This window comes from Cynara cardunculus, assembly GCF_001531365.2.
Source record: "Cynara cardunculus var. scolymus isolate 2C chromosome LG 14, CcrdV1, whole genome shotgun sequence".
Taxonomy (NCBI): domain Eukaryota; kingdom Viridiplantae; phylum Streptophyta; class Magnoliopsida; order Asterales; family Asteraceae; genus Cynara; species Cynara cardunculus.
This window is the reverse complement of record NC_037541.1, coordinates 1,964,891-1,980,914: the sequence shown is the minus strand read 5'-3', so window position 1 is coordinate 1,980,914 and position 16,024 is coordinate 1,964,891. Positions and strand designations below refer to the sequence as shown.

Below are 16,024 nucleotides of genomic sequence, written 5' to 3'. Positions count from 1 at the left end.
TGGGATTGATTGAATAAGATGATATATGCCAATCAAAGGAGTCTAATTGATAAACCAAACTAAAACAAACAAACTTAGTATATTTCGTTCAAATCAGTATCGGGTAAAAGTATGATGTAAACAACATTGACCTCTACCTCCAAAGAGTAGAGCGGTTTTTTCTTAAGATCCCGGCTTGTGCTGGGATGAGGGAAAAAAAGAAAACAAACAAGAAGAATAAGCAGCAGGAAAAACTACTGAGACAACAAGTTTGATCTACACAGATTTTATAGGACGTTCAATAATGAAAATATAGAAGTCTTTCATCAATTTGTCTGCCTAGTATTTGTACCTTGAGGTCGAAACATCATCTCTCTTAAATTACGAGTCATGTGGGTTGGTGTGGTCAGTTACCGACAGATATTTAAATCCTTACGCATCAATTAAGTAGCACGAGCCTTGAAAAGTGGCCCTCGTCTAGTACTTCCTTTATAGGCTCGGTGGTGTAATGTCGATTGTCAACCATCCTTGATCGTTTTTCACAAAATCGATTAAGAATTCGAAGTTTACGATCGATGAACGAAATACGAACGTGATTTTATTGTATCGTTATCGTAGAAATTACATTATTTTTATAGTTTTAATTTTGAAATTTTTAGGGGAAAAATGATTTAATTGAAAAAGAAAGATAAAGTGGGATAAGAAGCAAAAAAGAAGACATTATTTTTCATCATGCCAAAATGGGGCCCTAAGAAGATGCCTTTATGTTGCAAATGATTAAAGAGTAAATTACGGATTTGGTCCATGTGGTTTTATAATTGTCTAGATTTTCGTCTTTGGAAATTTTTTATTACAAAAAGGTCATGCTATGCATTTTTTTAGCATGTTTTGGAGTCTAGCGTTAACGATCGTTAAAGAATATCTGTTAAGTAAAGGGTATTTTGGTTCTTTTCCATTTTCTATCATTTTCTCATTTAAATAAATTAAAATGTTATATTAGTCATACCCTGACTCTCTTAGAAACAGATACAGATACAACTTCGTCACCTTCGACCACCGTACATCATAAAACACACACCAAAACTCAAAATCAAAATTAAGATCAAATCTAAACCCCAACACTACAACTCAAACTCAAATCCAAAATCAAATAAAATCTAAACCCGAATCACCAAAACTCAAAATCAAAAAGCTAAACCTATCAACGGGATATTCCACAGGGACGATTGGATACAAAATCAGAGATGGAGCAGAGGGTCCTTTGATGGGTTGTTAATAATCAGAATCGGGTTTTTTTCTTAAGAGACAGACTAATTTTTACCAAACGAAGATTCAACTCTTAACAATTCAGATGTTATCTCTTAATGGAACTATTAAGAGGTAAACAAACAACCTCTAAATATAACTAATTCATTAGTCAACTGTTAGTTTTTCAGCCAACAACTAGGTTAAGCTAGTTTGCTAAACATAGCTTAAATAAACTCCTCATAAATTCTATTTCATATGTCAAAATCAAACCTTACTTTCTTTTTCTTTTTTTGATTAACCTGGATATCCAACCCGCTATGCGAGCCGACTAATCCCAGGACGACCACAACAACCTGTTTTGCAGATAACCCGGAGTCATTGCATTTGAACCTCCATTGCCACAAGGGGATTTTTACATTTTCAGTATACCGATTCGATCCGAAAAGGATTCACCTTTTGAAGTGTGGCCTTAATAAAAGTCCAATCAAGCCCATGATGCATGATCTATATATAATGCCAATTATACAGAGATCAAAACTACTTTATTGAACAACAATATGATTTGCAATTACAACACCAAAAGGAAGAATTAGGAGTTGCATTTACAAGGCTCGATCCCCCAGGTTTTCTCTGCGTAATCTTCGATTGTTCGATCGCTGCTAAATCTTCCCGAGCCAGCAGTACAAAGTATGCTCATCTTGCTCCATTTCTCCTTATCGACATATGCTCTATCCACTGCAGCCTGCACTTGTATAAACCGTTTACCAACACAAACTGGGTAAGTAGTAACCAAGTCGGAGTGCAGTCTGGGTAAGCACCGACTGAAAATAACTGCTTACCAAGTGTTTTGTTGTAAGAACCAGTAAACTTGATATTTAGGAAAATTACTCAGCTTACCTGAGCTTCTAGATAGCTAGCGAAATCTGCCCCCACGAGATAGAAATCTTTGCCATTCTCTATGGTGTCGCACAATGATTTGAAGTAGTCTTTGAATCCAAAATACCCGTCTCTCACCATCCTAGAAATTTTCATTTATCAAAACCAAACCAAACCAAACGAACCCATTACATATACATATATATATATATATAGAGAGAGAGAGAGAGAGAGAGGAGCGCTCAAATAAAAACCACTCCAATTTGTATAAACCGTGCAAACCACCCTCATCCGTCGATTTCATTGTTTAATCTTATAAAAATTTTTTATGAAATTGTTTAATCTTGTAAAATTGTTTCATATAATACTTTTTTTGATGAAGTTGTTTCATATATAGTTATAAAATTGTTTCATATTACTACTTAATGAAATTTTAATGAAACAGTTTCATGTATTTCTCTAAAATTAAATAATGAAGATGATAATCTTCATGATTAACACCATCCACAATAAAAATGATTAATCAACCTCTCATAATTACAAAAAAATGAACAAAATGAAAAATTATGATTGGTTGAATGAGGTTTTTACAAATTGAGTGGTTTTCATTTGATCGCTCCCCTATATATATATATATATATATATATATATATATATATATATATCCCACATGGAGGTGGGGTGTGGGGAAGGTAAGAGATATATGTAGACCTGACCTCTACCCCAAATAATAGAACAGTTATTTCCATGAAAACCATCAGCTTGTGAAATATGTGACATAGAGAGAAATACATAACACAATTCACTCCCATTTTGACAAAACTTCATTCTAAATTTTCTAGTTTACCCATTTGTTTGGTGCCCTATTTTGTTCTTTATCGAATGACTGGTTTAGATATTTGACTAATAGTCAAATACAAAACTACCTGAATGGTCAAATATTGCATTTTCATAAAAAAAGCATTTAATCTCCTTTCAATAGAATTCAAACTAGTAAAGCCGTTCTTACCTCACAACCCGTGCAAACTGAAGGGGTGCTTTAACGGTAGATCCTTTCTCACGCAATGTTGGGACTTCATTGATCTTTGCCCCGAATATAAACTGTGGATAGAAAAACAAAGAATCTTGTCAACTCGGCCTTTGAACAACCAAATACTCCCTTCGTCCAAAACTAAATGTCCACAATGAAAAAGATACACTGTTATAGAAATGTGTAATTAGTACACTTTTAAATTACTCCTACGTCCCAAATTAAGTGTCCATATTTTTATTTAGTTTGTCCCAGAATAAGTGTCCACTTTCAAAAATAGGTGTCTACTTTCCAATTTCACCCTTAATTATGATGAATAAATACATTATCCATTAAAGAAAAAATTGTTATTTGTTATAGGAAAAACGAAATATAACAATTATGAACAAAGAAAAGGAACCCATCAATTCTCATTAATTATAAGCCCTTTTTATATAGGGATGTGTTACAACTAGATAACCATGAAATATTTCATTTCTAATCTAACTACACGATATTTCGGTTCTAATCTAACTTTGATATATCTATCGTCATATCTTTGGACGATGGCACACTTACCTTACAACATTATTTAGTTTATTAGAAAATGTAATTATTACATATTTATAAAATTATGTGCCTTTTTCATTGTAGACATTTATTTTGGGACGGAGTGAGTAACTAAATGACAATTTTACCCATAATATCAGAGAGAAGAATGAATTTCTCCATCTCATAATCAAGAGTAGATATGGGAAATGGACATTTATTTTGGACAAACTAAATGGAAATGTGGACCCTTATTTTGGGACGGATGGATTAACCTACACAGGGATTTGTAAAAGCAAACGAATGATCAGATTTATAATAGATTTGGAGTTACCATGTTTTCTGCACCTATTTCTTCAATAATTTCATTCGTGGATCCATCGGCTGTGGCAAGCAACAAACATCCATTCATTAGAAATTTCATGCTTCCGGTCCCGGATGCCTCATGTCCTGCGGTGCTGCATAGAAAAATGCACAAATATATCTAAAAACTACTTCCAAACAATATGGTACTAAGAACTGATGTCTATTTCGAACTTTCTCCACCCTACTGCAATATCGTAGTATTCAACTCGGAATGTGGATTTAGAAAATCCACTATTTGTCAAATATCTAAAATACCCTTTCAATTTTTAGAGCTAATCATTACCATAAAGTTATCAATAATTATAATAATGGGAAGGTCAAAATGCATCACAAATGCAACAAAGTTTGGTTTAGTTCATATTTAGTGTAAAATAATTTTTTATAACAGAAGTTCTGGATTTACTATTCGCTCATTTTGACCGGCTGATCTTGTAACATTTGATGACATGGATACCTGTTTTTAAAAGGGATTCGGCTAAGTGGACTAAACTTGACATCCATGTCATCATATTTTACAAGATCAACAGGTTACCGGTCAAAATGTATAAAAGAATATGGATATTTGAAACTTTGTTACATTGATTGAGAAAAAAATTACTGAATAGGAACCAAGGCAAAATTTGCTTCGTTGCATTTTGCCCGGATGGGAAAGTACATACTTTTAACTTGGAAATATTTCCAAAAATAAAGAACTGTTGCAATTTTCTTGGGATTTCTAGAAAAGGAACTTGCAAGCTTCATCGGATGGAATACTTGGTACATGACTACGGATACATATTTTTGGATCTACTTCCATGAAACTTAAGTGACAGGTTTGCAATATTACTCCTAAATTGCATTGAGAAATACGGACCTAATGTGTTGTGAAAGGTCACTTCCAGGAATAACTAATTCCGCAACAGAAACATTGTAATCGGGAATGAAAACCTGCAAGAGAAACGAAACCCGACTCAGACTTTATCCCAAGTATTGGCGTTGAGTTGCACGAATGCTTATTTTCAATAGAAGATTAGATCAAGCAGCTCTCAACCAGCAAATAAAGACTAGACCTTAGGGCTCCTCCCCTTAGGTCGCCAGTTCGAGTCTCCTCAGGGTCACTGGGGATTTTCCTGGCTGAGATTTGGATGATTTTCCGTTAATTCCTGAATGGATAAAGTTGTCTGTGTGGATTAATCTCTCTGTATAGATTAGGAAGGTTTTTGTTTGGGAGGGTTTTTCATAGATGGAATGAACATGTTTCTTAATTGAGGATGACAGGTTTGGAACTCCCCCATAGAAGCCTATGGAATAAGTCAGTTTCTACATCATTAAGCCACTACCAAACAGTCATGTATAGCTAACCGAATAAGTCGTGAGTCCCATTAAGCTCATTAAGCTGCTAACAAACAGGCCCCGAGTCTCCTCTGGGCCTGGCAGTTATCTTCAGAGCCCCATGGGATTGGTTGACATATGCACAAGCTGGCCAGACACCCATGGTTACCAGAAAGCTCGTACAGCCCACTAGAAGAATAAAGAAATACCGAGAATTGTGGCTAGTTTACCAGTTTAAGGAGGTCCCCTACATCACTGTCGTTGTTAATTGTTTCTGCAACAGCGTGGCAAAGCTTGATGACCTTCTTTGCAATCTCGTAACCAGGAGGAGCTTTCCCTCCGATTATGCAAACACGAGGTACAACTTTCCGTCTTTCACTTTTCTCCATATTCTTATAAATTACAATTAAGTTAGAGAAGACGGGAAAATATTTTCACTTCAAATATGGCTCAAAAGAAACCAAACAAATATCCCGCTAGAAAGCAGGGTCTGAGAGGGGTGAGATGTATGCAGAACTGTCTGAACTGACATTTACCCCCTGATGGTAGAGCAGTTGTTTCTGAGAAGACCTCGGCTTGTGCAAATATGACTGAAAAGAAGTAAAATATAAACTAGATTGATACCTTTATGGAGTCATATCGATGAATAACACCTAATATATTCAACAATTGTCGTTTATATTCATGAATTCTCTTTATCTGCACATCGAACATTGCATCCAAACTAACCTGCAATTGCGGTTTAAAATTTTTGGGTAAGAACACACCTAAGCCCTTAGGGTGCGTTTGGTACACAAGACAGGACAAAACAGTACATAACTTGTTATCCCACGTTTGGCGACAGTACACGACCCGAGTGGGATAAAATGCATTTTTTTTTCTGGGGAGATAGGGACAAGATCGGTAAATTACTAAACTACACATATCAAATTAAAACTCTAAAACCTTCCAGAATTCTTTCACCCACCTACCTTTGTCTCGTCCGTCCAGTCCGTGTACCAAATGCATAACAAGATTCACATCAAAATTATACAAAGATAAATAAGTTATTTGAAACCTTCACTCCGCTCATCGTTTCAATGTATTCAGCAAGCCTCAATTTATTGACCTTCTTCACCTGAACACCAAAAAGATCGGTTTTTGGCAAACACCACATTAATCAACACAGTAAAAGCAAATCGCCAAGAAACCGTAGAATCTCAACATCAAGTTACCATCTGCAATTCTTTTTGTAGGTCAGAATTCGATGCATACTCTCTGAGACGAGCTAATAGGTCAACATCACGAATCCAAGCATCTGTTCCAAGCCACTTCGAGATAAGAGCACATAGAGAAGGATTGCTTACTACGATCCATCGACGCTGAAGTAAATAAACGAAGTTAGCCTGTCCATTTTAGTATTTAGATTTCACTTTAGCGGAATGGTGTTTCACTTGTAATCGGCTTTTTTTCTTTTTACTTTTGGTAACCGTGGATGTCTGAGCTAGCTTCTGCACATCTCGATTAATCCCGTGGGTCTATGAAGATAACAAACAAGAAAATCCCCAGTGGCCCAAGGTGGTATTTTGGAAATGGTTTCAAGTAAATGTAAAAGATGACAAAAAAGAAAATTCTTTTCGGGATTCCTTTTGTAGTTATAGATGCAAACCTGGGGAAGATGGGATTGCCACTACCCACTATGACTCCAGGCCATTTGTGGTCGCCGGGGGGATTGGTTGGTGCACGTAAGCTGGCCCGAATACCCACGGCTACTCAAAAAAGAAGTCCACTTCAAAAGTAAGTGTCTACTTTCCAATGCTACCCTTAATCATGAGATGGAGAAATTCATTACTCCCTCTAGTACTAAGGGTAAAACTATCATTTAGTTAATTAAAACGTTTAATAACTAAATATTTCGAAAACTATGTGCTTTTTTTTATTGTGGACATTTACTATTTGTCGAAAACAATCTACCTGAGTTACTCCATTTGTCTTGTACTGAAATTTCTCAGGCCATAGCTCATAAAAATCCTGCAATTAAGGCATGGTTAAAGTAGTTTATTCTTAAGATGAATGGTTTTTCAAAAGGATATATTCAAAAAATGAATATCTAAAAAAGAAATATACATATATATAGGGTCAGGTTGAAGCGAAAACCGCAAAAAAATTGAAAAACTGAGGACACCCTAGTAACTATTCATCCGGACGGTATGCACATGTGCATACAAGTAACTTCTAAGCAATTTTTCCGGTATGCACATTTGCATAGCATGCACACGTGCATAAAATTTAAGAAACAACTTCAATTACTTATATGCACATGTGCATACCGTCCAGATGAATGAATGATTCCTAGGGTGTTTCTCAATTTTTCATTTTTTGGAGGTTTTCCCCTGAACCTCCCTTTCTCTCTCCCTCCCTCTCTCTCTCTCTCTCTCTCTCTCTCTCTATATATATATATATATATATATAATGCATTGTAATATGGTTTACCGTGAATACTCGTGTTTTTAGCAATTCAGAATGAGCTCTGGAGACTCCGTTAATGGTGTGAGAACAAACAATGGACAAATTCGCCACTCTAATATTCTGTCAATTCAAAACGTATAAGCAGGCAGTCCATGTATTTAGAAGACCCCCGGCTAGTGAAAAGGAGAAATACATATATCCTAAAATTTGAAAAGCTAGATACGAGGATAGCAATACAACTAGACAGAGAGAAAGACGGATATGCTTTATTCTTAAAAACTAGATATCAGCAAGCAACAACAATATAAATAGTAGCAAGTACAAGAAAAACATAACCAAGATATTGAAACTACACAACCTTAGGAAAGTCCGAAATTGAGATCCCACAAACACGGGATTTAGAAATCCAATGGGGGAAGTTGGTATTTTGGGGATTTCATAGGACTTTTTTGTAATAATGTTTTAAAATATGTTAAAAACACTTGTTTTGTAATAATAATCAATTAATACAAAAGGTGATTTAGTTATTTTTATAAATTATTCATAAAGAATTTTGTGAATGGAATTCAATTCCATTCTATCTCCTACAAATCAAACAGACCAAAGATTCCAAATCCTTCCACGAAATCCAAATCCCTCAAAAACATTACGTCAAATTAAACAGGCTCTTAGGGTTCTGGATACCTTGACAGCACCTTCTTCAACAATTGACATCCGAGACAGGCGGGCATAGTCCTGTCCTATCTTCTTTTTCAAATCCTCCATGAACTTAAAGTTTATATCATATATAATCTGGAAAAAAGATATCAGAAGAATTATAAATTAGAAAAGATAAACATTCTTTCAGTCACCAATAGAAAAGAATTATATTCAGGATTTATACGAATTAAAATGATCCCTTTGTGCAAAAGTAACCAATATAATGATAAATTCACATAATGCGATAATGGTTGCCATATTGTGACCAAAGGGTCATTGGCCCATCGGTACCTGGGTTATCGTTAGAGCCTAGCCTCCCAAGAGCTTAAGGGTACAAACCTCAACAAATACGAGGAGTGTGCATGGAGTATCTGCTATATATATAGAATGGGGTTCAGAGGAAAACCCTAAAAAAATGAAAAACTGAGGAACACCTATCTGGATGGTATGCACATGTGCATACAAGTAATTGAAGTAGTTTCTTGGTTTTTATGCACGTTTGCATGTTATGCACATGTGCATACCGGACAAACTGCTTACAAATTACTTGTATGCACATGTGCAAACAGTCTAGATGAAGGGATACCACGGTGTTCCTCAATTGTTCATCTTTTTGCGGTTTTCCCCAAACCTGACTTTATATATAATATACTCAAGAAAAAAGGCAGGTTGTGCCCATATTAAAGAGTTTCAGCAAGATAACTCACTTGTAGATGGCGGGGTAAAACGCTCTCCATTAGGTCCACAGGGACCTTTTCCAATGCCTCGTGTTGTACTGTGTGAGTAGTAAAAGAAAAGACTTGGCGTACAATATCCCATGCTCTTTTCCAACCCAATTTTTCTTCATCAAGAAGCACCCTCATAAGCTCAGCTATTGAAATAGATGGATGGGTATCATTCAACTGCAAAGCAACCTGCATAGCACCAAGGGGTCAATTGCCAAGGAGTATCATTATTCAGGTTAGGAGTAGATCCCAACCTTCTTGCCATATATAAATATGCTATACCTCAAAAAAAGCAAGAAAGTCTGATGTGTGCTTTACCATAAATAAATAAATATAGCAAAGATACGAGCAATTGAATCCCCAACCTTTTCTGGGAAGTTGTCAAAGTTTCCATGATCATCTTTGAACCTCCGAATAATATCTTGTAATGATGCGGAGACAAAGAAATATTGTTGTTTTAGTCGTAGCTCCTTCCCCTGAAAATAGAAGCTCAGAGTCGTTAAATACTTCATAAACATGGAATTATAGATTCATAAATAACATATAAAACATTTGTGGGAATATGTAGAACCTCATTAAATTACTCCCAAAAAAATGGGAAATTGTCCAAAATAACCAATCAGGCCTCCCTTTTTCACTTTATAGCCACCTTTCCAACATTGTGACTGAAATAGCCGAAGATTACTCAGGTAGCACTTAAGCTACTTGCGTAGCCCACTTTTTCCAATAAAATAATCAGAAACATTAGATATTGCGCAAGTTGCGTAAGTGCTACTTGCGTATCTAACTTTTCTCATTATTTTATTGGAAAAAGTGGGTTACAAGTTTTGTAAGTGCTACTTGCATCATATCCAGCTATTTCGGTTAATTTCTTGAAAAGGTGGCGATAAAGTGAAGATGGGAGGCCTGATCGGCTATTTTGGACAATTTCCCCTCGAAAAGAAGTTCCAACTTCCAACATGTTCTATGGGGAAAGGGTCCAACCGTCCAAGTCTAGCCGATGTGGGACTCCGACACGCCCCCCTCCAACAAATTAAAGACGGACACGGATTGTAGATGTGAATTTTCTACCTGATAAGAACGGTCATCGGGATATAGGACATTGCTTATTATTTCTGCTTTTTGTCTATTTACGATAGCATTGATATAATCTCCGGTAGTATAAGACTCCTGCAATAAAAACGACACTTGAACTCATAATTTAAATAAAATAAATATTCAAACCTACATAAAAGGAAAGAATCACAAAGCTTCAACATTCTCACTATATCATATCCATCACTCGGTTTAGCAGCCCATAGACGGAGATTGATTGTGTTTCTTGTTCCATAACCAGGTATAGGATTGTCATAAGCAACAGCTTCAACCTACAAAAGAAGGGGGAGAAAATCAGATGCAAGAATGCACACACACACACATACAGTCAGGGGGAAAACTGCCAAAAAATGAAAAACTGAGAAATACCTTGGTAACCATTCATCTAGACAGTATGCACATGTGCATACAAGTAATTTGTAAGCATTTTGTCCGCTATGCACATGTGCATAACATGCACACGTGCATAAAAACCAAAAGACAGCTTCGATTACTTGTATGCACATGTGCATACCGTCCATATACCAGAGTGTTCCTCAATTTTTCAATTTTTTAGAGTTTTCCCCTAAACCTCTCCCTCTCTCACTCTCTCTCTCTCTCTCTCTATATATATATATATATATATACACACACACACATAATCATTTACAAACCCAATAAATCGTACAAACTTAACGACCTGTTTTCATGTGTTACACGTGTGAAAATACAGTGTGCACACAGTGTTGTTTCATATGTGAAACGTTCACGACTTTTTTGTGTGTGGAAATAAAAACAGTCTTGAACGAATGAACGCTTCACATAGAAAACAACACTATATAAACACTGCATTTTCACACCTATTGCTTCATATATGAAACAAAACATGAAAACTAGTTTGTAAGTTTGTGCGATTTATTGGGTTTGTAGAAGTAGACTCTCTCTCTCTCTCTCTGTATATATATATATATATATATGTATATGTATATGTTTATGGTATGCTTAGAACTTGAAGCAAATTTTGTATAGGGGAAATAACTCACTGTTTCTCCAGGAATCCAAACTTTACATTTCTCTCCGTTCACAACCTCCTCTTTTACGGTCCCATAAAACTGATTCAGTGACCAGTAAAAGAAATTTAGAATTATCGCACGAAATAAATAGGAGTAAATAAATCGATATAGAAGTATAATAAGTATATTTGAAAAAAAGATAAATAAGAACTTTCAGACCTTCACAGCATATGATACATGGACCCGCTCTATTTCCCATGGATTTCCAAAGTTCAACCAATAATCAGGCTGTTCATGCTGGTAGCCATCCAATATTATCTGCCGAAATAGCCCATATTGGTACCGGAGTCCATATCTGAAATATCAGAGGAAAATGACCTTAATGTGAGAATATGTGGAACCCCATTTGATTACTCTCCAAAAGAGCATTTGAGGAGAGAAGGGAGGTTGCAACATATATTGAGAAGAAATGGTCCAAGTCTGTACGATGTGGTACTCCAACACTTGGTGGATGTTTAAAATTGCCGACCACCTCTTACCGGGTAAAAGAGACTTGGGGCCTTTTTTAGCAACTTAATGAGCTTAATGGGACTCACAGCTTATTTGGTCAGTTATACATGATTGTTTGGTAGTGGTTTAATGATATATCAATTGGCTTATTTAGTAGGATTCTAGGGGGAAGCTTTATCCGGAAAGCCAAGTTTTTTCCAAGTCTATCCATCCCAATTAAACTACACGCCCTTCCTTTTGTGAAAAAACCCTCCCGAACAAATAACCTTCACAATCTATACAATATATTAATCCACACGCTTTATTCATACAGGTGATGTTTCTTACCATACACTCTGACCGACAAATGACGTTGACCAAGATGTTGACTTGGTAAAGAAGGAAAAACTCTCTTACTCGGCCCTTTTTTCACATCAAGGATTGCCAGGAAACCATTTGGTTGATGTTCAATTTTTACACTAACTAGTGAATTAAAAATGCCTACATGAATTACTATTTTTATAAATTAATAGGAACCAGATGAAGAATCAAATGTTACCCCCATGCTGGATAATCCAAAGTTGCTAAAGAATCCATTTGGCAAGCAGAAAGGCGGGCTAAGCCACCATTGCCAAGGGCCGTATCTCCTTCCTTTAGAAATAACAAAAATAGTTTATGCATTCATATATGAATAAGTATCCAATATGCAGGCAACAAATTCAAAAATAATACTAGAACAAAAAAGAAGTATAACAATGCAACGAACTTTGGTCTGATTCCTAGTTTGTGTAACGAATATTCAAAGCCTTCATTTTGGTATCTCAGATGCGACATCTCAAACATTTAGATACCTAGTTTACATCTCATAATGCATGAAAATATGGCAATCGATGGATAATAGAGGAACAGGTTGTTTGCTATGAAAGTCCAATTTCAAAAGATTGCATAACGTCTCTACGAGGATGAAAGTTACACTTCCACGTCAGCATACAATTAGCTAACCTGCTCGGCCAAAACTTCATACTCAAACCCGAGCTGGTTTAAGGCTTCAGCACATTGATCCCGAATACCGAGGTTATTAACACTATTTGACAACGAACGACCTGAAAAAACAACTTAATAGTGTAATGAAACATGAATACATAAAAAGAGATAGAAAATAGTTCGACTGAAGAGGCAAAAGTAACATTCGTTCTTGTTGGAGAGGGGAGGGTTATTTAGGAGAATAACCTTCTTACATCTTTTTTTTTAAATGAATGACCTTCTAACAGATTTAAAAAAGCGCCTGTCTGATAGAAGAATGTCTATATCTAACACAAGAATGCCTCAAAATACGTCAAAAGGTCATGCATTTTAAAATATCCGGTGAACAAAAGGAGAAAAAACAATTACATTTACTCGATATTTAAGAAAGAAGTAAAAGGAGGATTACTAAATAGATGTTGTGCGAAGAAGAAAGAGGAAAATACTTGCCCATTAGAAATTCAAGAGAGAGGAAGTATAAACGTTTAGGATCTTTCTTTTTGAAATGTTGTTGGGTGTCGTGCCAGCGCTCAATTAATCTATCCCTCACACTATGTGACAACGCCTGCAAATCAAACCAAACGAACCCGGTAAATCCCACTGCACATATTATCATGAAAATATTTCCATATACCTTATGCTAAACACATTATCAACAAAAGGTCACATGTCCAATCTACAAGAGTGGTTTTCTTAACCAAGGGTCATTGGCCCAGCCGTATCCAGGTTTACCGGTAGAACACAGTCTCTTAAGAGGTGAACGGTTCAAACCTTAGCAAAGGTGAGGAGTGGACGTAAGTATTTCCCGAATATACTTTCATCTACTAGCTAAAGCGTTACCTATGTCCGGTGGAGATCATATTACTTCCCAAAAGAATGGCCTTCTTAAAAATACAAGTACATTGCAAACAAACAAACAAACCAGTATATCCCACTAGAAAGTAGTGTATGGGGTAGGATGTCGGCAGATTTGTCCTCTTATCCAAGGGTAGAGCAAGTTATATGGTGAAAATGGAATCAATTATATCAAAGATAATGAAAGCTTTAGGGTTCATATAAGCCTTTTGAAACACTGTCATAGAATAATTTAAATAGATAAAGTATGCTACAACCTTCCTTTTTCAAGAAAGCATAAAATAGCTAATGTTTTTTGGGTCACCATTTGCCCATTATTACATCAAATCGCCCAAAAAAAACTAGAAAAATTGTCCAAAATAGCCATTTTTATAGCCACCTTTTTAACCGGTCGACTAAAATGGCCAAGATTTTACAAGTAGCACTTTATCAACATGTGAAATCCATATTTTTTTAATATACTATTCATAAGTTAACAATTTTGTTGTTACTAAAGTGCTAATTGCGAAATGTCAACAAGGAAGTGCCGCTTTAGCAACTTGCAATATTTTATATTTATAAAAAGTAGATTTCGGAGGCTGTTAAAGTGTTCCTGTTCCTTGCCATGTCGGACGTAGCACTTTAACAACTTGCTAAATTGATACTTTATATACTATTTCGGTCAACTGATCAGAAAAACTGCTATAAAATGAATCAGAGAGTCTAAAATGGCTATTTTGGACAATTTCCTCAAAAACTATTAGTCTTTACCTGATAAGCTTCAAAATCATCAAAACTGAATCTAGATCTTGCTACTGTATATTCCACATGATGAAGAATATCTTTCTGAAGACTCACTGGATCATTCTTCAAAAACCCATCCATCAATCCAAACATATGTTCTTCTTTTTCCCCAAAATACCCTGCTTTTCTCACCACAGTTCCACTGCCATAAATGGCTTCCATCAACACATTCTGAATTCTCATCAAACTCTCATTATCGTCAATCTGATTCCCATGCAAATCGGTAACTAGAAACTTAATTGTCACAAAATAATCTTCAATTTCATCAAATTCTACCGTAGTTCTCTCGATTTTAAACCCAATGGTTTTCAAAACCCTAGTAATCCCTTGGATCAAACCCATCTGATCCTGAACCCGAATCACGAAAACAGTACCGTCTGCTACATCTTTCTCGATCGTCACAGGTGAAGTAGCGGTATTCGAAGCTCGTGTTATCGATTTGCAGCCATTAATGGAGGCCTTCTTTCGAATCGAAGTAAATGACGAACAATCTGGAAGTGGGAATGATTGTAATAACGTTAAAGATGAAGAGTTTTGAATTCGTGGTTGATGATATTTGATTGTTAGAAGAGAGAGTGGGAAAACTGCAGACATTGGTGAAGGTTTTGGAAGAATACGCAGAAGTGTGTGTGTGTGTGTGTGTGTGAAAATGGGGATGGAGAGGTTGAAGAAGATCACGGGGGGTTTGTGGGTGTGATCACTGTGTGTGGGTTTAAGGATCCAAGAAGGAAAAGTTCGATTAAAGTAAAAGTGGAGTGATCGTGAAGCAAAATTGCATTATTTTATTTTCTTAGAACCGTGACATTTATAACTTCAATCAATGCATTGTAAACCTCTCAAATGAAAGAGATGGGTGGATGGATGGGTTGTTTGTTCATTTTTTAATGGTTTTATTAAGAGGTAATTTTTGAATTATTAAAAGGTGAATTTTGTTTGGTAAAAAAAATTATTTTTTAATGATTTTGTATTATGGGTCTTCGTTAACCATTCAGAGCTTTAATTTCATTGTAAATAATTACCAAACAATTTATATTTTTATTTTGCATTATATCATGAGAGCCTCTTAATCATTCTAACCATTTAATGATTCTGTACAAAACCATTCAGCAACTGTCAAAAAGCCCCAGAGATCAAAGGTTTTAATCAAGGTTAAAAATGGCGTGAGTCATGACTTGACGTTGATATCAAGTTTCTAGTTTAGGAGTCAAGGTGAGATCGTTGTATTTTTTCAAAACGTGACTTATAACGGTAAATCTTTATATCATATAAATTATTATATATAAACATATATTTTTTATTATTACTAAATGAGTCAATGATATTTAAGGTTATATTCGGCAAACTACCTGATAAGCTAGTTGGTAGCTAATAGCTAACCTTAGGAATAAATCATTTTTGACAAAACTAGCTGATAATAATGTAAAATAACCAAAAAAAGACATCTTAAAAAATTAATCAATTATAATATTTTAAAATATAATTGAAACAAATCTCTAATAATATAATATATTAACTAATACAAACAAAATGGTAAAAAAATAAAAAATATAATATATATTGATTATAATATATTTAAC

The 16,024-nt window shown here is 35.4% G+C and overlaps 1 protein-coding gene across 1 annotated transcript; it reads right to left on the bottom strand.

Moving 5' to 3' along the window:
* Positions 1–1,750: 1,750 nt before the first annotated feature.
* LOC112526668 (glycogen phosphorylase 1-like) lies at positions 1,751–15,086 on the bottom strand. Its single transcript, XM_025137045.1, has 22 exons — positions 14,415–15,086; positions 13,260–13,374; positions 12,789–12,889; positions 12,346–12,437; positions 11,517–11,652; positions 11,328–11,396; positions 10,476–10,577; positions 10,282–10,380; positions 9,576–9,686; positions 9,193–9,399; positions 8,471–8,578; positions 7,811–7,906; positions 7,292–7,348; positions 6,553–6,699; positions 6,396–6,455; positions 5,963–6,067; positions 5,569–5,730; positions 4,881–4,954; positions 3,996–4,119; positions 3,113–3,204; positions 2,125–2,245; positions 1,751–1,969 (listed from the first exon to the last, which is right to left on the bottom strand). The coding sequence occupies exons 1-22, from the start codon at positions 15,039–15,041 to the stop codon at positions 1,817–1,819; spliced, it is 2,958 nt and encodes a 985-aa protein (XP_024992813.1). The 5' UTR covers positions 15,042–15,086; the 3' UTR covers positions 1,751–1,816.
* Positions 15,087–16,024: the final 938 nt, after the last annotated feature.

What these genes read in the sequence shown, in the direction of transcription:
- LOC112526668 (XM_025137045.1), bottom strand. Translation starts at nt 15,041, where the DNA reads ATGTCTGCAGTTTTCCCACTCTCTCTTCTAACAATCAAATATCATCAA. An exon ending in ATGATTTTGAAGCTTATCAG is followed by an intron (nt 13,375 to 14,414) that starts GTAAAGACTAAT and finishes TTTGATTTGCAG; the next exon opens with GCGTTGTCACATAGTGTGAG. An exon ending in AAACGATGAGCGGAGTGAAG is followed by an intron (nt 6,068 to 6,395) that starts GTTTCAAATAAC and finishes CCGCAATTGCAG; the next exon opens with GTTAGTTTGGATGCAATGTT.